The sequence below is a fragment of the Triticum aestivum genome, chromosome 3B, assembly GCF_018294505.1.
Source record: "Triticum aestivum cultivar Chinese Spring chromosome 3B, IWGSC CS RefSeq v2.1, whole genome shotgun sequence".
Classification (NCBI taxonomy): Eukaryota; Viridiplantae; Streptophyta; class Magnoliopsida; order Poales; family Poaceae; genus Triticum; species Triticum aestivum.
The window spans coordinates 17,490,226-17,511,449 of NC_057801.1; the positions used below are offsets into that span (position 1 = coordinate 17,490,226).

The window sequence follows — 21,224 nt, forward strand, 5'->3', positions numbered from 1 at the left end:
AACTAAACTTGTCATGGTAAACAAGTATAAATTGTCAAAATAACATTTTATCTAACATGGTCAAATCCGGACTTATGGATGTTTTTTTTTTGAGAGTATGCCAAAGGCGTACCATATTTTCATAGAAGGCAGAAGACAATTATAAGAAGTTACAACTCGTTACGAACAACAAGTGTAGACAAACACCACACCCAAGCTAATCCGAAGAAAAGCCTCCGCACATATTACATACACAACACAAAGACACCTGCCCTAACCAGAGCAACATAGCCGCGTCGCGACCAACACCGATCATCTCAAAGAGCAACAACTTCAATGGACTACCCTAGTCGATGCACCAACCACCCTTGAATGCCGAAGAGGAGATGACGAGTAGTTGGCGGGACTCGGCTGGTCCCAAGAAAGCCACCGTCTTGAGCTCACCGGCAATGGCGCCCAGAACCTCCAGTTGGACCAATGACATGCACCGGAGGACCACATTACAGAATCACCAAGCCATGTCTCCACACCCGATGCCCCCAACGGAGAAACGACGCAACAACGCCGCCATCGCCGGTCCAAGACCTAGGCTTTTGCCCGGAAACGACAATCCGAACAAGAGGCGAAAGATGGCGACACACCGTAGCAACGCCTCCAAGGAGGTGAACGATACCCACATGCGTCGTTGTCGCAAGCACGGACCAAAGACGTGTAGGATTTTCATCCGTAATGCCGCGTGCCGCCCACCTCCCATCCCTCGCAACGAATTGGGCCACTCATCTGTAAAGGATTCACACCGCCGCCGCCGCAGCACCTAGCCATCATGGATGTACCATCGCAGAACACCGACGCCCAGCACGGCCGAGGGCACTCAGACCATCACCCACCTCCCGCACGGCCGGGGAAAGCAACTCCAGACCACCTTCCCAACCCAAAACCAACACGGCCAGGGGCCGCCGGCGCCTCAAGCAATGGCTGAACGCGCCACTCCTGCCGGACAGCCACGCATAGAGAGCAACCCTCGACGCCTGGAACCCACAAATAGAGGAAAACCAACGCCGTCGGATGGAGCTCCCTGCCGAGAGCTGTTGTTCCGAGCTCAATCTCAAATCTCACACCACTCCATCTCCTCCTCCTTCCACTCGCCAGTAGCAGCCCCTACACCGGCTTCACCATGAGGCACAACGCACCCCGTCCACCGCAGCAGCTCCCGACCATCGCTAGCGCAGCCCGCCTGGCCGAGATATGGTGCCTCCATGACCGGGTGCGCCGTCCCCTCCGAGATCCGCCGCCTCTATGACTGGGAGGGCCGTCGCGCACCAACACCTCCTCCAAAAGCCCGCGGGCGTGCTCCGCCTCCACATGCGCACCTCGTCGCCTGCCACGCCACCCACCTCATCGCCAGAGAGACCACCGCGCCGCCTAGTTGACGCCACTCCCCCGCGCGTGGGAGGCCCATCGGGGTGCGCCAGACTTCGCCCTCCGCCTTTGACGGCCAGGGGAGCTTGAGGAGGGGGCGCTCGCGAGGCTAGGGTGCCTCCGGAGCGGCCCGCACGAGCGGCTCGAGTACCTCAGTATCTCAATTCTGAAAGTGGGATAAGTTGAAAATCCAGTAGTCAGCTTATAGTAGTGTTGAACTTACGGATTACTACTAATATTGTGGAATGTGTTGAATTTCTTCTTTGTCATCTGCACTTGGTTCCATTTTTATTGATAGACCAACATGGTCTGGTTTTGACTTACAGATTCAATATAATTTTGTGGTACACAGAAGAATAACACATCAAGAAAACGCAAATACAGAACCATCCGCACAGTTTGATCCAATGAAGCTGAGGAAACTTGGGGCCAGCGTTTAAGAAGAATTGGCCCGTAACAGCTGGCAGTTCTTCTATCTACTATAAGGTTTGCAATTTTCGTACCCTTGTTATTTGTTTTACTTCTTTATGGATATTTACTTAGATGGTAACTTTGCTAAATAGTTTAAACAACAATATTCCAGTATGGTACCATAACCCTGAATAAAAACATCCAGCTAGTAGAATTGAGCTATGAGATTGAAGTGCCGCTATTCAGTATTTGTTAACATAACAATTTCATTCAGATTTATGATCCTGCTTGGTATTGTAGCTTTATTTTTACATGACCAGACCACCTTCAGCCAAACAATGTTGTAGATTTTCAGTAGTAAAAATCAACGGTCTGTTCTGTGTCATCTTAAGAGAGTACTGAAGAGCTAGATTATTTCAGAGCTCAATTTTCTTTTTTGCATGGTTAAGATGAATTACACGAAGCGATGTTACATTAAAGTGTAACTGCAGTGCCTTTCTTATCTTCCAGCACTGTACAGTTGGTGCTGCTGCAATTGTACTAGTCAATGGGGTGAAAGCTAAGAACCTTGGCCTTCAAGTTATTGCAAGGATAAAATTTGAGCTGAAGGTAGTCTGGTCTTGCCTTACATGCCTTTCATTATTCATTGCTGGTGAAACAAATGTTGTTTGAAAATTTTCGACCCATTATTCTTGTTAATGATTACTTATACAAACATTATCCTTTCCTATGTCTCAAAACTGTGAACCTAGATAATATCATCCAATGATCTTTTTCTGTAGGATTCAATGTTATTTTTTTCTCTCTTCTTATTATTTTGCATTACAATGAGTTTTTTGTGTTAACATTCATTACAACTTCAAGCGCTTGTACTATTTACAACAGCTCCAACTCTTGCTATCCTAAAGGTTATATCAAATTCAGGTCTCAAGATTCACAAATAGCCTCATTCTAGTGGATACGATCAAGAAAGCGACAGTTTGGTCACACTTGGATCGATCTGGTAAAGCCATTTTTGTTCGATTTTTAGGAATGTCGCTGTTACTTTTAACTCAACACATGGAGATGCTAATTGACCCGAGCTATGTGAAAATTTCCATAATTGAGGAAGAACTCTAATTCTTACTACTACTCGAGCTTCTCGACTTCTTGTGAAATCTATTCATTTAGCAATGTACAGAAGGAAATGATAACTTCATTTTCAATCAAGATATACTGAATGGATATGTAGGAATCAAAGCAACCGCTAGAGCTCTGGAATCAGAGTTCTTTGAATTTGCACATTAAAATATTTATGACGGGTTATATGAAAATAATCTTACTGCATTTGTCTTCGATAGTACATTCATTGTTTTTTTACCACATGTACTAAAAAAGAGAGTTCATGGCCGGAGCTCCAAGTTAAAGAGCCAGCCATGTTATAATAGCTACATAAATGTTCAAATATCTCGATTCTTAAAAAGGATAGGTGACTTTGGTTATTTTATTGTCCTTGCTACTTGTTTATTTTCCCTTAGGGGTGAAATGTCTGATGGATGGATATAGCTTCAGCTCGTTTTTATTCCTGCACCATTCTTCATTAATCATTGCTCACGCAATTTTACTATTTCAGGCCACAAAATGACTGTAATAGATTTCATAGATCTGAGTGATCATGATATTATTGACTTGAGCAGCAGCGATGACGAGATTGTTCAGGAGGGTCATATTGCAACTAAGCACCGGGCGGCGTCGCTTGATAGGCAGACTATGCATGTCATAGCTGGTGTAGGAATCCAAGATGTGCAGGCTGCGTTTGTTGCAACTAGTGAAGGAAGGCAAGATGTGCAGGCTCTGTTTGCTGCAGCTAGTGAAGGAAGAAAAGAGGCTGCTGATTGCGGATATGCTTTGGAAGTCACCACATCGTCCTTGGTTACGGAAAAAGAACCTCTTGTTGCAGCTAGTGAAGGAAGCCAAGATGTGCAAGCTGTGCTTGTTGCAGCTCTTGAAGGAAGCCAAGATGTGCAGGCTGCGTTTGTTGTAGCTAGTGAAGGAAGCCAAGATGTGCAGGCTGTGCTTGTTGCAACCACTGAAGGAAGGCAAGAAGTTGCCGACTCCGGAAATGCTTTGGAGGCTACAGCATCGTCTTTGGTTACTGAAAAAGCACCTCTTGATATGGTTGAATCACACAACTGTCCTCGCTCTCCCACATCAGCGACATTCCCCAGTATATTCCTCTATCCCTTTCTCAGTACAGTTGTGTGTTTATCTTGCAAACAGTCCATATCAAGCAACCATTGCAACAAATTATTATTATTTGAAGTTAACAGCACCCTTCCCAGAAAAATAATTTAACATTGACCTGCTGCAGGCCCGACTTCTACCGTTCTGAAGGCTCCGACCTCTGAAGGTGGCGATGCAAAGCTGGTAAGAGGGAAGGTGAAGCGTCCCAGGAAGAACTACCACACCGGTACTCCTAGGACAAGTCCTAGGTTTGAACTGAAGCCTGAATGTCGGAACGGGCCTCTGGACGAGCTGCCAGCAAAGGCACTGACCTCTGAAGGTGGCGACGCAGAGCTGGTGAGAGGGAAGCTGAAACATCCTAGGGAGAACTACCCTGCTGGCACTCCTAGGACAAGTCCAAGGTTTGAACCGAAGTGCGAATGTCATAACGGGTCTGTGGAAGAGCTGCCAGCCGAGGTTCTGACCTCTGAAGGTGGCAACGCAAAGCTGTTGAGAGGGAAGGTCAAGCATCCTAGGAAGAACTACCATGCTGGCACTCCTAGGACAAGTCCTAGGTTTGAACAGAAGCTTGATTGTCATAACGGGACTGTCGAAGAGCTGCCAGCCGAGGCACTAATTTCTGAAGGTGGCGATGCGGAGTTGGTGAGAGGGAAGGTGAAATGTCCTAAGAAGAACTACCATACCGGCACTCCTCGGACAAGTCCTAGGTTTGAACCGAAGCGTGAATGTCATAACGGGTCTGTGGAACAAATGCCAGCCGGACCTCTGAAGGTAGTGATGCTGAGGTCGTGAGAGGGGAAAGAAATATTCTAGGAAGAACTGCCATACCGGCACTCCTCGGACAAGTCCTAGGTTTGAAACAAAGCGTGGATGTCGTAACGGGTCTGTGGAAGAGCTGCCAGCTGAGGCTCTGACCTCTGATGCAGAGCTGGTGAGGGGGAAGGTGAAACATGCTAGGAAGGATTACCATACTGGCACTCCTAGGACAAGTCCTAGGTTTCAACTGAAGCGTGAACGTCGCAAGGGGCCCATGGAAGAACTGGCAGCCGATCACATGAGGTTCCGCACACTAGAAGAATTAATTGCCTCTCCTGACAATGCAGAATCTGCGAAGACCCCCTCTACCGACTCTCTGAACTAAGGTAGTTGACTGAATATGATGCCCATGAAACTTTCAAACGGTTGTTGCTCTAGATTGTCTCATGCATGTTTATGGAACCACCATTGTTGCATTTGTAGTGTGGCTGGAGCTCACATTTTGCCCCATGTATCTCAGAATTAATATTCCCATTGCACCAAATCCATCTAAATTGCAACTTGTGGCTGGCTGTTGACTGCAATACTTTTGATGTTCATGTGCATTTCTGCGATATTATGTCTGACACACTGCTTCTAGTTAAAACCTCAGAAAGACTTTGAACTTGTTTTGTTTGTCATGCACATTTTGATGTACTTGGAAAAGGTACATGTCTGCTGCTATTTGGGACTTGAGAAAACTTTCAGATTGAAATTTGTGAAAGGAACTACACTTAAATTTGTGAAAAAAAGTGTGTTTGGTACATGAAGCCCGAAGCTATATTTTAGTTCTGTTCACAGATGAATTTACAACTGTGAAGGCTGAACACCATCAGTACTTGAAAAATGTTGTTCCTTGGGAGTTGAGAAAACAACACCAGGCTGCAAGCTGAGATGTAAGTGCGCATTAATCATGTAACCAACCAGCAATAGGTTCAAAATTGTGAGCAACTGCAGTGTGAAATTTGTGAAAAACTCTGTTTTTTATCTGGAGGTTAGAACTATATTTAGTTGTGTTCACAGGGGAATTTACAACTGTGAATGTTGAACAACGTCAGTTAGTGCTACTTACTGGAAGTATTTTCTTTTTGGCGAGGGTACTTACTCGAAGTTCCGAGCCTGAGCATATACTCTTCTTCTGAGCAACCGTAAGTATAATAATATTGCGGAGACATATTGTCTGAAATCGTCTCATATTTTTCAAATACTAGTCCAGAAGACTAAAACTGTATAACTGATGATATTCAGGACAGAAGTGTTGTTGACATGGTTGGTTCAGAAACAAAGATATAACGCACCATGATTTATTTGAATCGTGAACGCTAACTTTTGGAGCATGCGATTTCTGTCTTGAAAGTCCTTTTAGAACTACAAAGCCCAGGTTGCTCAGAAGGAAAAAAAATACAAGCACACACAAGACTAAGACTTGATGCTAACTATGAAGAGAAAATTGTAGACATGCCTGCTGATGTAACGAAAACGGAAAGAGAGCAGGCAATAGTTAGTGAGCGTGAAGAACTTCACTTTCTTTAACTTTTCTTGTTAAGTGAACAACCGAGAGATATTTGGAAAAAAAAGGGGAAATGTTTTGCGCTGTTAGAAAAGATGTTAAATGCAGGATTCTTTTCCTACAAATTTGACACGGCTAATATCCTACAAATTTGGGTTAAGCCGTTAAAATCCATTTGTCATAAAAGAATCATTATTACTTTAGGGGAAAGGCCATGAGTGGACATTTTTTTTTAAGTTTCAATTCTTTTCTTCTTATTATTGAGATACATATTTCAATTTCTAGAACAGTTGAAAGGGGTAAAAAATAACACCAGCTAGATGCATAGAAGTAGTAGTTGAAAGAGGCTGATGCTAAGGGCATCTCCAAGGCGGACCCGTAAACCGCCCGCAACCGTCTGGATCGCGAAAGTCATCCAACGCGGTCCTGTATCGGTCCGCGGGGCCGTATGGACGCGATTTCTCCCGCAAAACGGAGATAAAAGTGGGGGAGGTTTGCAGGAGTTCGGACACGCGAAACTTACGAATCCTACACCCCAGGCCCACCCAAAAACCCTTCCCGGGCCCCGCGACTCAATCCTCCCAATTTTCTCTCCTTCCTTCTTTCTCTCTTGCCGTCGTCGTCACTCCAGCACCGTGGCCACCACGCCACATCCCTGCTAGAAATCTGCGTCTCCGTCACCTCCGACGATCAAGTAGGGCTCCCTGGAGCTTCTCCTCCATCTCCGTTCAACCCCCTGTCGTCTGACCGCCCCACCAGGTACCATCCTCTACCATGCCCGACAACTGTTCGATGAATGCCGGAGCTAAAAACAGTTTTCCTTCTTCTTTCTAGCAATGGATTCTGATTTGGAGTACATATACGAGCAGTAGGTTGAGTTGTCCGACGGCTCGTCGGACGAGGAGTACTCCGATGAGACGGCGATGATGCAGGCGGTCCTTAAAGACGTGGAGCGTGCGGAGGAGCATGTACTCAATTCCAAGGGCCTGATCGAAGGTCATCGAGTGCTCAACCGCAACAAGGCGCATGGCCATTTGACACTGATGGCCGACTACTTTGCCCCCGATGCACTCTTCCCTGACCATTTTTGTCGGCGTTTTCGGTTGCGCAAGACTGTCTTCGATCGTTTGTACCATGGCGTCAGGCCTTACGATGACTACTTCTTCCTGAAGAAGGACGTCGTGGGAACGATTGGCTTCTCTGGTTACCAGAAGTGCACGGCCGCACTCCGAATGTTTGCATATGGCATGGCCGCTGATTCGTAGGACGAGTACCTACGGATGTCTGAGAGCACATGCGGAGATGCCATGGTCAGGTTTTGCAACTGTCGTGGTCGTGGTGTTCGGACCTCTATACCTGAGAGAACGAACCGTGGCAGACACTGAGAGGCTCCTGGCAATCTTAGAAGCAAGAGGGTGCCCAGGTTTTTGGGCTCTCTTGACTGCATGCATTGGAAATGGAAGAACCGCCTGAAGGCCTTACAAGGGAAATATCAGGGTCATGTTAAGAAGCCCATCATCATTCTTGAAGCAATTGCATGCCATGATCTTTGGATTTGGCATGCTTTCTTTGGCATGCCCGGTTCTCACAATGACATTAATGTGCTGCAAAAATCGTCGTCGTTTGCGAGGCTGACTGAAGGAAAGTTCCTCCTTGCCACTATACTGTCAATAGACATGAGTACAACATCGGCTACTATCTGGTTGACGGCATATATCCTCCATGGGCTACCTTTGTCAGCACCATCTCAAACTCGGCTAGCCAGAAAAGGGCTCACTTTGCCCATAGACAAGAAAGCAGCTAGAAAGGATGTCGAGAGGGCATTTGGAGTTCTTCAGGCCCGTTTTGCAGTTGTTCGTGGACCTGCAAAACAATGGGATCGAAGACCTTGTGGGAGGTGATGACATGTTGTGTGATCATGCACAATATGATCGTTGAGGATAAGGGTCACGATGTTGCCGATGTCTGGATTTTTGAACATGGGTGATCCTATCCAATTTCCAGACCAGAATCCGGCTACATTTGAGGAGTTTATTCAAATGCATCAATAAATTCGGCATCGACCAACTCACGAGCAGCTCAAGGAAGATACAAAATTTTAACTAGTGCTGCATGCGGTTATTTGAACTTCTGTACCCTTTGCATGCGGCTATTGATCGTGCGGACTTGGGGAAAAATCCAGAAGACCAGATGTATGCGGTTACAATTGGATGCGGCCTTCCGGATTTTTTTCGGGTCCACGGACGGGCTGCGGGGCGTTTTTTGCGGGTTGCCGTTCAAGATGCCCTAACGGAGTAGAATAGAAGCATAATAGATACTACTTTTCCACTTGAGCAACACAAACGCCATCTTATTTGAAAGAACCTGAGGAGGGTGGGGGAGTAGTAGTAGTAAGATGGATGCATTTAGACTATATTGTGTACTACTACAAACAAACAATCTGGCTCATACCCCAAAAATTAAGGAGATACAATCACAAATCAGTCGGTTTCCCTTGTCTCACACGCCACACAGGCAGCACTCCACTCCACTCGACAGGCAGCACTCCACACGCCACACTGCCTCAGCTTGCTTGTGATGGATGGTGCAGAGTCGACAGGAGTAGAGGATGGGCGCTGACCGGGCGTCAGCGAGAACCACCTTTCCAACTGGGTTGATTGGTTGAGTAGCCACCCACATAACCTGCAAAGCATTCTACTAGAGTAGCTCCTTTTTTTTTTTGAAACTTGACCCTCCAAAGCAATGAGTGCACGGCTGTGAACTGCTCGTGCTTGTCTCGTTGCCATGGCGGTGTTAGGCCAACTCCAAAGCATAGCCTCAAATAGACGTTCATTTTATTCGGATTTCGTCCGTTTAGTGCGATAAAATGGAGGCCCGTGTTCGGTTTGGCCTGTCCGCCGGCCGGTGCGTTCAACACGCGGCACATCACTTTTTTTCCGGCCCCAGATGAAAAAAAGAGATCGGCCACACATTTAAAAACATAGAAATAAACTTAATTAAACAGTTCTAAAATATTTAAACGTTTAAAACAAGTTCCGGCCCGCACATTACACTTAGAACTTAAAAAACATATAAAAAACTAGATGCCGCCGACGCCGTGGCCGTCGTCAATGTCGTCGCCGTCTTCAGGCGCCGCCGTACTCCTCGTAGTCGTCCCTGGCTACGGTTGGACACGCTGACGCTTCGGCGGCCATTTGAAGGGTCATATCTGTAGATGCTCTTAACTATGAAGAGAAAATTGTAGACATGCAAAATCACCAATACACGTAGCTACTGGATCAGGTGAAAATGTTGCCACCCAAGAAAAAAGTACAACGTATGGTGTAGAGTTACAGATCCAGCATTTCCCAGCGTTAATGCAACGAGGGGGAGTGATTTCAGCTGCTACCACTTCTGCAGAAGGTAGTGACCAAGCCGGAGATCGTCGAGGAACTGAGGAAGTTGTTGATGCTATAGAGACAGAAGCATGTGGAGATGATACAAGAGGAGATCAAGCTACAGGATGGGATGTCCTCCAGTATGCCAGATCTGAAAATGTCTACTTAGGTGGCACAAGGACTCCTCTTGCTGCAGTCGGAGGTCCCATTAGGAATCACCATAATTTCAATAAGAAAAATTGGTGGTAAGACTGATATGTGCAGAAGTAGTGGAGAAACTGCGCAAAAGTTGAGTTGCCCCTACACTACTAGTCGTAGCAAATCACTTGCAAGAGTGGGCTTGCCCGGGGGAAAGGATTTTGATCCATGGCCGCTTCGCATGCCCTTGCCACATTTTGGTACAACTTCCCTGGACTCTTGTTATAATGTTTTAGAGCAACTTCAATGGGGCGACCCATTTCGCCCGTCGCCGTCTGTTTGGGTCGGCACGAACAGAAAAGGCGGCCTAACACGCCAACCTAAACGGACGCGTGTCCGCTTGGCGTCCGCATGGCAACCCATTCCCGGCCCATTTTTGAGCCGGATTTGCATCGGCGTGGCCAGAAAAGGCGGCCCAACGCGTCAACCTAAACGGACGCGTGTCCGCTTGGCGTCCGCATGGCAACCCATTCCCGGCCCATTTTTGAGCCGGATTTGCGTCGGCGCGGACACGGGACGGACGCGCGCGCGCGCCTACTCCTCTCCTCGGGCCCGCCGGTTGGTGGCAGCTGCCACCACCATTTCCCTCCATTTTTCCCCAAAACACTCCCGCCCCAACCAGCCATGGACGACGCCATCGACCTCGACGTCGCCGCCGGCCTCGCCTCCCTCGCCTTGTTCGGCGCCACCGCCCCCTCCAGGAAAGGCAAGCCTCATGCCCCGCGCAAGACGACCGCCACGACCAAGCCAAAGAAGGCGTTGATGCTCGATCAGCGGGCATGCATCGGCCAAGAGGAAGGGTCAGAGGCACGCCGCGGACGCGAGGGATGAGGCCACCGCGCAGGGCGCCGCCGTCACCGCCGCGCAGCAGGAGGTGCGGCAACGAGGGAGGCGCTCTATATGCTAGGGTTAAACCCTAGCCAACACGGCCTCGTCCAAGCCACCGTCGCCGCGGCCAGCACCGGCTCATCGGCGTTTCCTCGGATGGTACTGCCCGACTCGCCCCAAGCGTCGGCTTGCAACCCGATCCCCGGCTTCCACGTCTACCCGCATGCCTCCCGCCTCTCTGGGAAGTGCTCGCCCGACGTGAGTTTCAAGAAGCAATGATTTCTAATCAACTCACAGGAATTTCTCTTGGCCCAAATTGCCCTCCCATCCACTCACTCATGTTTGCATATGATCTTCTAGTTTGTGACCAAGCTTCCATACAAAAGGCAATGACAATGAGTAAACTCATTCAGGGCAAACACCAAATTGGCATAAATCTGGAATTATTTTCAGCAAAGGTGTGGACAATAATATTAAGCAAACTATCAAAAGTATATTTCCAGTTCCAGACATAGATCAAAATACTATTCATCTAGGGCATCCGCTTATTCTTCCGGCCAAGGACAGATCCAAAGCATTTAATTTTGTCATTGATAAGCTCTCTCGTGCAGCAAGACTCACTCTCATTAACTCAGGTTTTGCTTCCATCCCTGTTTATTACTCCCTCCGTTCCAAATTACTCGTCGCAGAAATGGATGTATCTAGAACTAAAATACATCTAGATACATCCATACCTGCGACAAGTAATTCGGAACGGAGGGAGTACATGTCCAATATTTCCCCCCCAAAAAGTTCTTATCTAAACTCACTGCCATCATTAGGAACTTTTGGTGGATAGAGGTGAGAGAAAATAATAATTCAAAATCTCTTTGTCTTCGATCTTGGAAAGATATTTGTTCACCAAAAAATGAAGGAGGCCTTGGAGTAAAAAATATGCAAGCCACTAATCGAAGTTTAATTCTTTCAGTGGCATGGAGAATAGTAGAGGATTCTAATAGCTATCCCTCCAAGATACTCAAATCCAAGTACTATCTTGATACTTCTTTTTGGAAAGCTAGCCATTGTGTTCCCAAATCTGCCTTTTGGACAACTATCTTGAAAGTTAGACCCATGCTTATTAAAAATTCTTTCTACCAACTCACAGAAGGGAACATTTCTCTTTGGAGTAATCCTTGGTACAGTTCTTGGGATAATATATATGACCATGTCATCATCCAACCTAGAGATTATGTCTATCCATCTCTTGTCAAAGATCTTTGGCTCCCAAATATGAAACAATGGAATAATCAACTCATTGACAAACTCTTTCATCATAAAGCAGACTCCAATCATCCAGGATGTAGGAGAAGATCTCCTTTGCTGGAAACTTACTCCTACAGGGAAATTCACAACAAAGAGTGCATATAGATTTTGCTTACAGGTTTTACAAGAAGGAGGAGAACCACATCCAAGAGCTATTTCAGAGAGCTCAAAGGAGCTTTTAAAACAAATTTGGAAAGCGAAAAATATAGCACCAAGGATTCAAACATTTGCATGGAGACTAATCAGGAAAGCTCTTCCAACGGGTAAGAGAGTAGGTAAATACATTCCTCATATAAGTAAACTATGTTCTAGGTGTGGAACGGAAGAAGATGAGAAACATATTCTCTTTTTATGCCCATTTGCCAAAGCTTCTTGGTTTGTGCATCCCTGGTATATTAGAATAGATGAACTCTTGAAAGACTGCAACTCCATTACAGATATGATTTCTTGTATTCTCAACTCCAATCATCCACATGCTGCTTTAAGCAATATATTTACTTTCATGTGGTGTATATGGAAGTTAAGGAATGACAAACTGTTTCAGAGAAAAGAAACCTCTCCTCTACTGGTTTTTTATGCAGCCCAAGCTATTCAAAAGTGTCTATCACAAGAAAGGGGAGTCCAGGAACAATCTCATCAAGAGGATAGAAATCAAGAAACACAAATATCAGGTTCTCATATGCAAGGGACAACAATAGATTTGTCACAAATACCAACAACAAACAGAATCTTCATTGACGCTGCACGGAAGGCACAGGATCAACACAACAGCAATACAAGAATTGGATTAGGTGTTCTTTTGCAAGTAAATCAAGGAGGCTAAAACTGAAAGTCCAAGTCTGGGCTACTAGACATCAAGCAAAATCAACATTTCAAGCAGAAGCACAAGCTTTAGTACTTGCAGCCAACTTGTTAGACCAATTACAAATACAAGAAGCAGCAATCTTCACAGATAACTTATCTTTAGCAAAAGTAGCAGCAACTAGATCTCCTAGAACAGATCCAGGACATTGGGAAGCTAGAGGTTTAATTGCAAAATTTTGTGCAATCACTGATCCTCCTTCAATTCAGGTATTTCATATCCCAAGACTTTCATAATAAAGAGGCTCATAATTTAGCCCAGTTAGCTATCCAATGAAGATCAGTTCAAGCACTTGAAGTCTCTTGTAGCAATGTGATTCATGTTTAGGAAGGTTGTCCTTTGAAGTGGCTATGTTCTAGCATGAAAGTTCAGGGAGTTGTAACAGTCAATGTAAATTGTTTGAACTCTGAATAATTTGGTAATGAATTGGCGCCTTGGCGCCTTTGGTTGTTCAAAAAAAATTGTAGACATGCCACCTGCATGTAATGAAAATGGAAAGAGAGCAGGCAATAGTTAGTGAGTGTGAAGAACTTCTTTTTCTTTAACTTGTTCTTGTTAAGTGAACAACTAAGAGATATTTGAAAAAAAAGGGGGAATGTTTCGTGCTGTTAGAAAATATGTTAAATGCATGATTTTCTCCTACAAATTTGACTACTCTTTTTCTGGGTGGGGAATTTGACTACTCTAATATCCTTTGGTTTAAGCCTTTAAGGACTCGTTAAAAGAGAGCCTTGGATCAATGGTTGGGCATGCAGTTGTGCAGCCTAGCGACTGATACGTCTCCAATGTATCTATAATTTTTGATTGTTTCATGCTATTATATTACCTGTTTTGGATGTTTATGGGCTTTACTTTATACTTTTATATCATTTTTGGGACTAACCTACTAACCAGAGGCCCATCCCAAATTGTTGTTTTCTCGCCTATTTCAGTGTTTCGAAGAAAAGGAATATCAAACAGAGTCCAAATGGAATGAAACCTTCGGGAGAGTTATTTTTGGAACGGAAGCAATCTAGGAGACTTGGAGTATACGTCAGGGAAGCAACAAGGAGGCCACGAGGCAGGGAGGCGCGCCCTACCCCCTGGGCGCATCCCCCACCCTCATGGGCCCCTCGTGGCTCCCCTGACCGACTTCTTTCGCCTATATATGTCCATATACCCTAAAAACACCGAGGAGCACAATAGATCGGGAGTTCCGCCGCCGCAAGCCTCTGTAGCCACCAAAAACCTCTCGGGAGCCCATTTCGGCACCCTGTCGGAGGGGGGATCCCTCACCGGTGGCCATCTTCATCATCCCGGCGCCCTCCATGACGAGGAGGGATTAGTTCACCCTCGGGGCTGAGGGTATGTACCAGTAGCTATGTGTTTGATCTCTCTCTCTCTCTCTCTCTCTCTCTCTCTCTCTCTCTCTCTCTCTCTCTCTCTCTCTCTCTCTCTCTCTCTCTCTCTCTCTCTCTCTCGTGTTCTTGATTTGGCACGATCTTGATGTACCGCGAGCTTTGCTATTATAGTTGGATCTTATGATGTTTCTCCCCCTCTACTCTCTTGTGATGAATTCAGTTTTCCCCTTGAAGTTGTCTTGTCGGATTGAGTCTTTAAGGATTTGAGAACACTTGATGTATGTCTTGCCATGCTTATCTGTGGTGACAATAGGATATTCACGTGATCTACTTGATGTATGTTTTGGTGATCAACTTGTGGGTTCAATGAACTTATGCATAGGGGTTGGCACACGTTTTCGTCTTGACTCTCCGGTAGAAACTTTGGGGCACTCTTTGAAGTACTTTGTGTTGGTTGAATAGATGAATATGAGATTGTGTGATGCATATCATATAATCATACCCACGGATACTTGAGGTGACATTGGAGTATCTAGGTGACATTACGGTTTTGGTTGATTTGTGTCTTAAGGTGTTATTCTAGTACGAACTCTATGATAGATCGAACGGAAAGAATAGCTTTGTGTTATTTTACTACGGACTCTTGAATAGATCGATCAGAAAGGATAACTTTGAGGTGGTTTCGTACCCTACAACAATATCTTAGTTTGTTCTCCGCTATCAGTGATTTTGGAGTGACTCTTTGTTGTATGTTGAGGGATAGTTATATGATCCAATTATGTTATTATTGTTGAGAGAACTTGCACTAGTGAAAGTATGAACCTTAAGCCTTGTTTCCTACCATTGCAATACCGTTTACGCTCACTTTTATCATTAGTTACCTTGCTTTTTTTATATTTTGAGATTAAAAAAACCTATATCTACCATCAATATTGCACTTGTATCATCATCTCTTCGCTGAACTAGTGCACCTATACAATTTACCATTGTATTGGGTGTGTTGGGGACACAAGAGACTCTTTGTTATTTGGTTGCAGGGTTGTTTGAGAGAGACCATCTTCATCCTACGCCTCCCACGGATTGATAAACCTTAGGTCATCCACTTGAGGGAAATTTGCTATTATCCTACAAACCTCTGCACTTGGAGGCCCAACAACGTCTACAAGGAGAAGGTTGCGTAGTAGACATCAAGCTCTTTTCTGGCGCCGTTGCCGGGGAGGCGAGTGCTTGAAGGTATATCTTTAGATCTTGCAATTGAATCTTTTAGTTTCTTGTTTTATCACTAGTTTAGTTTATAAAAGAAAACTACAAAAAATGTAATTGAGTTTGCCTCATACGCTTCATCTTTTTAATATCTTTAGTAAGTATGATGAAAAGGAAAATTGTGCTCAAGTGCTAGAAGAAGAAGTCTATAAAATGTTTGGTACTAAATCTTTGAATGATGAGCATGATTGCAATGTTGTTAGTATGAACTCTTTGAATATCCATAGTACTAATGATGATTGCCCTAGTTATGATGAAAATGTCTCTTATAAGCATGTCAACTTTTGTGGAGCGCATAGAGTTTGCAAGTACACATCAAATAGGGAAGATAGATTCTGCAAGAGGCATAAGTATTTAGAAACTAAATGGTTGCAAGAAAGGCTAGATGTTTGTGCTGAAAATTTAAAATTTCTTTGTTGTACTTGTGAACTTTGCAATGAACGTGGTCATTTACATCTCCGATGCAAATTGTTTCATGATCGAATCGTGTCCAAAAATTGTGATGATTTGATTTCCCTTGCTCATCATAATGAACTTAGTTTGCTTTTGGGTTATGAAGAAATGAAACGTTTAACTAAGCATATTCCAGAATATAACCTTATGCAATTCCTTGATATTGATCTAGAGGAAATTTATATGTATTGTGTGGCGAATTGCATTGAAAATCCTTATATTGCCAATTACATAAAGAAAACAAAGAAAATAGAAGATGATGAGAATACTAATGAAAGGGAAGAGACTTCTCAATATCCTCCTATTATTTCTTATGATGAATCAGGTAACGAGGAGGAGATTTCTATTCAACCAGTCTCATTAATAAGGAGCTCAAAAAAGAGGGTTAAACCCACACACGATGTGAAGAAGAAAATGAAAAGACGGAGGAGCAAAGGTAGAAAGGTATCCCTCCCAAATGATGTTGCTCCTACTACTCATTGTGATGATGATAACTGCTATACTATTGGTGCTAGCCATACTATTAATGATGAGAGTGATTATGCTTATGATATGAAAAGGCCCAAGCTTGGGGATGCTATGTTTGATGAGAATGACATGTTTGAGAATATATTTGCTGCAATTAATGTTTGTCCCAAGCTTGGGGATGCTACGTTTAATGAAGATGATATTTTTATCTCCCAAGTTTCGATGAGGAAATTTATTATGATGATAGCATGCCTCCGATTTATGATGATTATATTGATGAAAGTGGGTTTGGAAGAGTGTCAACTTTAAGAAGTAATGATCCCACTATTTTGGAGGGTGTTGAATCTTATGATATTTATGAAAGTGGATTTGGAGAGGTCATGACTTTATTTAGTGATGGATCCACTATTTTGGAAGAGGTTTCAATTGATTATGATGAGAACAAAGTTGCTACTTATGATGATTATTGTGATCAAACTTATGCTATAAAAGGTAGTGATGATTATATTTATAAAACTTGTCATGATTATGATTACCTTTTTTCTGAACATTACTCTTTTAATGTGGAAACAATTTATAGTATTCGAGTCTCTTATGATACTCCCACTATTCCGAATGAGAAGAATTTTGCTTATGTGGAGAGTAATAAAATTTCTATGCAAGTAGATCATGAAAAGAATGCTTTATGTGCTGGTTATATGGTTAAATTAATTAATGATGGTACTTAAAATTATTATGAGGGAGGAATATATACTTGTAGGAGTTGCATTAATATCAAGTTTCCTCTCTATGTGTTGAAAATCTTGAAGCTATGCTTGTTTTGCCTTCCTATGCTAGTTGATTATTGTTCCCATAAGTTGTTTGCTCATAAAATCCCTATGCATAGGAAGTGGGTTAGACTTAAATGTGCTAGTCATATTCTTCATGATGCTCCCTTTATGTTTCAATTCTTATCTTTTATGTGAGCATAACTGAAATCATCATGCCTAGCTAGGGGCGTTAAACAATAGCGCTTGTTGGGAGGCAACCCAATTTTACTTTTGTCATTTGCTTTTGCTCCTGTTTAGTAATAAATAATTCATCTAGCCTCTGGTTATATGTGGTTTTATGTTTTAATTAGTGTTTGTGCCAAGTAGAACCTTTGGGAAGACTTGGGTGAAGTCTTTGTGATCTTGTTGTAAAAAAACAAAAACTTTAGTGCTCACGAGATTAGCTGCCATTGTTTTACTGGAGAGTGATTTTAGGTTGATTCTTTTTGTAGATGATTAATAGACAAATTCCTCAGGTCCACCAATTTATTTCAGAATTTTTGGAGTTCCAGAAGTATACGTTTGATACCGATTACTACAGACTGTTTTGTTTTTGACAGATTCTATTTTCTATGTGTTGTTTGCTTATTTTGATGAATCTATGAGTAGTATCGGAGGGTATGAACCATAGAGAAGTTGGAATACAGTAGATATTACAACAATATGAATTTATAATGAGTTCACAACAGTACTTAAGTGGTGATTTATTTTCTTATACTAACGGAGCTTACGAGTTTTCTGTTGAGTTTTGTGTTGTGAAGTTTTCAAGTTTTGGGTAAAGATTCGATGGACTATGGAATAAAGAGTGAGAAGAGCCTAAGATTGGGGGTTCCCAAGGCACCCCAAGGTAATATTCAAGGACAACCAAGAGCCTAAGCTTGGGGATGCCCCGGAAGGCATCCCCTCTTTCGTCTTCATCTATCGGTAACTTTACTTGGAGCTATATTTTTATTCGCCACATGATATGTGTTTTGCTTGGAGCGTCTTGTATGATATGAGTCTTTTTTTTAGTTTACCACAATCATCCTTGCTGTACACACATTTTGGGAGAGACACACATGATTTGGAATTTATTAGAATACTCTATGTGCTTCACTTATATCTTTTGAGCTAGACAATTTTGCTCTATGTGCTTCACTTATATCTTTTAGAGCACGGCGGTGGTTTTATTTTGTAGAAATTATTGATCTCTCATGATTCACTTATATTATTTTGAGAGTCTTTTAGAACAACATGGTATTTGCTATGGTTATAAAATTGGTCCTAGAATGATGCGCATCCAAGTTGGGTATAATAAAAACTATCATAGAAAGTGAATTGGATGCTACGATAGTTTGATGCTTGATAGTTGTTTTGAGATATGAGGATGGTAATATTAGAGTCATGCTAGTTGGGTAATTGTAAATTTAAAGAATAGTTGTCTTGAAGTTTGTGATTCCCGTAGCATGCACGTATAGTGAACCACTTTGTGATGAAGTTGGAGCATGATTTATTTATTGATTGTCTTCCTTATGAGTGGCGGTCGGGGACGAGCGATGGTCTTTTCCTACCAATCTATCCACCTAGGAGTTCATTATAAGCACTCTCAATGATTTATAGATTTTTGCAATAAGTATATGAGTTCTTTATGACTAATGTTGAGTCCATGGATTATACGCACTCTCACTCTTCCACCATTGCTAGCCTCTCTTGTACCGCGCAAATTTCGTCGGTACCATACACCCACCATATACCTTCCTCAAAACAGCCACGACACTTACCTATTTGGCATTTCCATAGCCATTCCGAGATATATTGCCATGCAACTTTCCACCATTCCATTTATTATGACACGCATCATCATTGTCATATTGCTTTTGCATGATCATGTAGTTGACATCGTATTTGTGGCAAAGCCACCTTCATAATTCTTCCATACATGTCACTCTTGATTCATTGCATATCCCGGTACACCACCGGAGGCATTCATATAGAGTCATATTCCGTTCTGAGTATCGAGTTGTAATCTTGAGTTGTAAGTAAATAAAAGTGTGATGATCTTCATTATTAGAGCATTGTCCCAAGTGAGGAAAGGATTATGGAGACTATAATTCCCTCACAAGTCGGGATGAGACTTCGGACTTTATTAAAAAAAAGAGAAAGGCCAAATAAAAAAAAGAGAAATGCCAAATAAAAAAAGAAAAAAAAAGAAGAAGAAAAAAGAAAAAAATGAGAGAAAAAGAGAGAAGGGACAATGTTACTATCCTTTTACCACACTTGTGTTTCAAAGTAGAACCATGATCTTCATGATAGAGAGTCTCCTATGTTGTCACTTTCATATACTAGTGGGAATTTTTCATTATAGAACTTGGCTTGTATATTCCAATGATGGGCTTCCTCAAAACGCCCTAGGTCTTCATGAGCAAGAAAGTTGGATGCACACCAACTTAGTTTCTTTTGTTGAGCTTTCATACATTTATAGCTCTAGTGCATCCGTTGCATGGCAATCCCTACTTACTCACATTGATATCTATTAATGGGCATCTCCATAGCCTGTTGATACGCCTAGTTGATGTGAGAATAACTTCTCCTTTTTATCTTCTCCACAACCACCATTCTATTCCACATATAGTGCTATGTCCATGGCTCACGCTCATGTATTGCGTGAAAGTTGAAAAAGTTTGAGAACATAAAAGTATGAAACAATTGCTTGGCTTGTCATCGGGGTTGTGCATGATTAAATACTTTGTGTCGTTAAGATAGAACATAGCCAGACTATATGATTTTGTAGGGATAACTTTCTTTAGCCATGTTATTTTGAGAAGACATGATTGCTTTGCTAGTATGCTTGAATTATTATTGTTTTCATGTCAATATGAACTTTTATCTTGAATCTTTTGGATCTGAACATTCATGCCACAGTAAAGAAAATTACATTGAGAAATATGCTAGGTAGCATTCCACATCAAAAATTCTATTTTTATCATTTACCTACTCGAGGACGAGCAGGAATTAAGCTTGGGGATGCTTGATATGTCTCCAACGTATCTATATTTTTTGATTGTTCCATGCTATTATATTACCCGTTTTGGATGTTTATGGGCTTTACTTTATACTTTTATATCATTTTTGGGACTAACCTACTAACCGGAGGCCCAACCCAAATTGTTGTTTTCTTGCCTATTTCAGTGTTTCAAAGAAAAGGAATATCAAACGGAGTCCAAACGGAACGAAACCTTCGGGAGAGTTATTTTTGGAACGGAAGCAATCCAGGAGACTTGGAGTATACGTCAGGGAAGCAATGAGGAGGCAACGAGGCAGGGAGGCGCGCCTTACCCCCCTGGGCACGCCCACCACCCTAGTGGGCCCCTCGTGGCTCCCCTAACCGACTTCTTTCGCCTATATATGTCCACATACCCTAAAAACACCGAGGAGCACAATAGATTGGTAGTCCCGCCGCCGCAAGCCTCTGTAGCCACCAAAAACCTCTCTGGAGCCCGTTCTGGCACCCTGCCGGAGGGGGGATCCCTCACCGGTGGCCATATTCATCATCCCGGCGCCCTCCATGACGAGGAGGGACTAGTTCACCCTCGGGGCTGAGGGTATGTACCAGTAGCTATCTGTTTGATCTCTCTCTCTCTCGTGTTCTTGATTTGGCACGATCTTGATGTACCGCAAGCTTTGCTATTATAGTTGGATCTCATGATGCTTCTCCCCCTCTACTCTCTTGTGATGAATTGAGTTCTTCCCTTGAAATTGTCTTGTCGGATTGAGTCTTTAAGGATTTGAGAACACTTGATGTATGTCTTGCCGTGCTTATCTGTGGTGACAATGGGATATTCACGTGATCTACTTGATGTATGTTTTGGTGATCAACTTGCGGGTTCAATGAACTTATGCATAGGGGTTGGCACACGTTTTCGTCTTGACTCTCCGGTAGAAACTTTGGGGCACTCTTTGAAGTACTTTGTGTTGGTTGAATAGATGAATCTGAGATTGTGTGATGCA

General features: G+C 43.3%; 1 protein-coding gene across 1 annotated transcript; it reads left to right on the forward strand.

Annotated features, from left to right (window-relative positions):
* Positions 1-2,196: 2,196 nt before the first annotated feature.
* On the forward strand, positions 2,197-7,602 carry LOC123067160 (uncharacterized). The gene is made up of 4 exons (XM_044490079.1): positions 2,197-2,418; positions 3,422-4,015; positions 4,160-4,674; positions 7,210-7,602. Exons 2-4 carry the CDS (start codon positions 3,430-3,432, stop codon positions 7,600-7,602), a joined length of 1,494 nt encoding a protein of 497 aa, XP_044346014.1. The 5' UTR covers positions 2,197-2,418; positions 3,422-3,429.
* Positions 7,603-21,224: the final 13,622 nt, after the last annotated feature.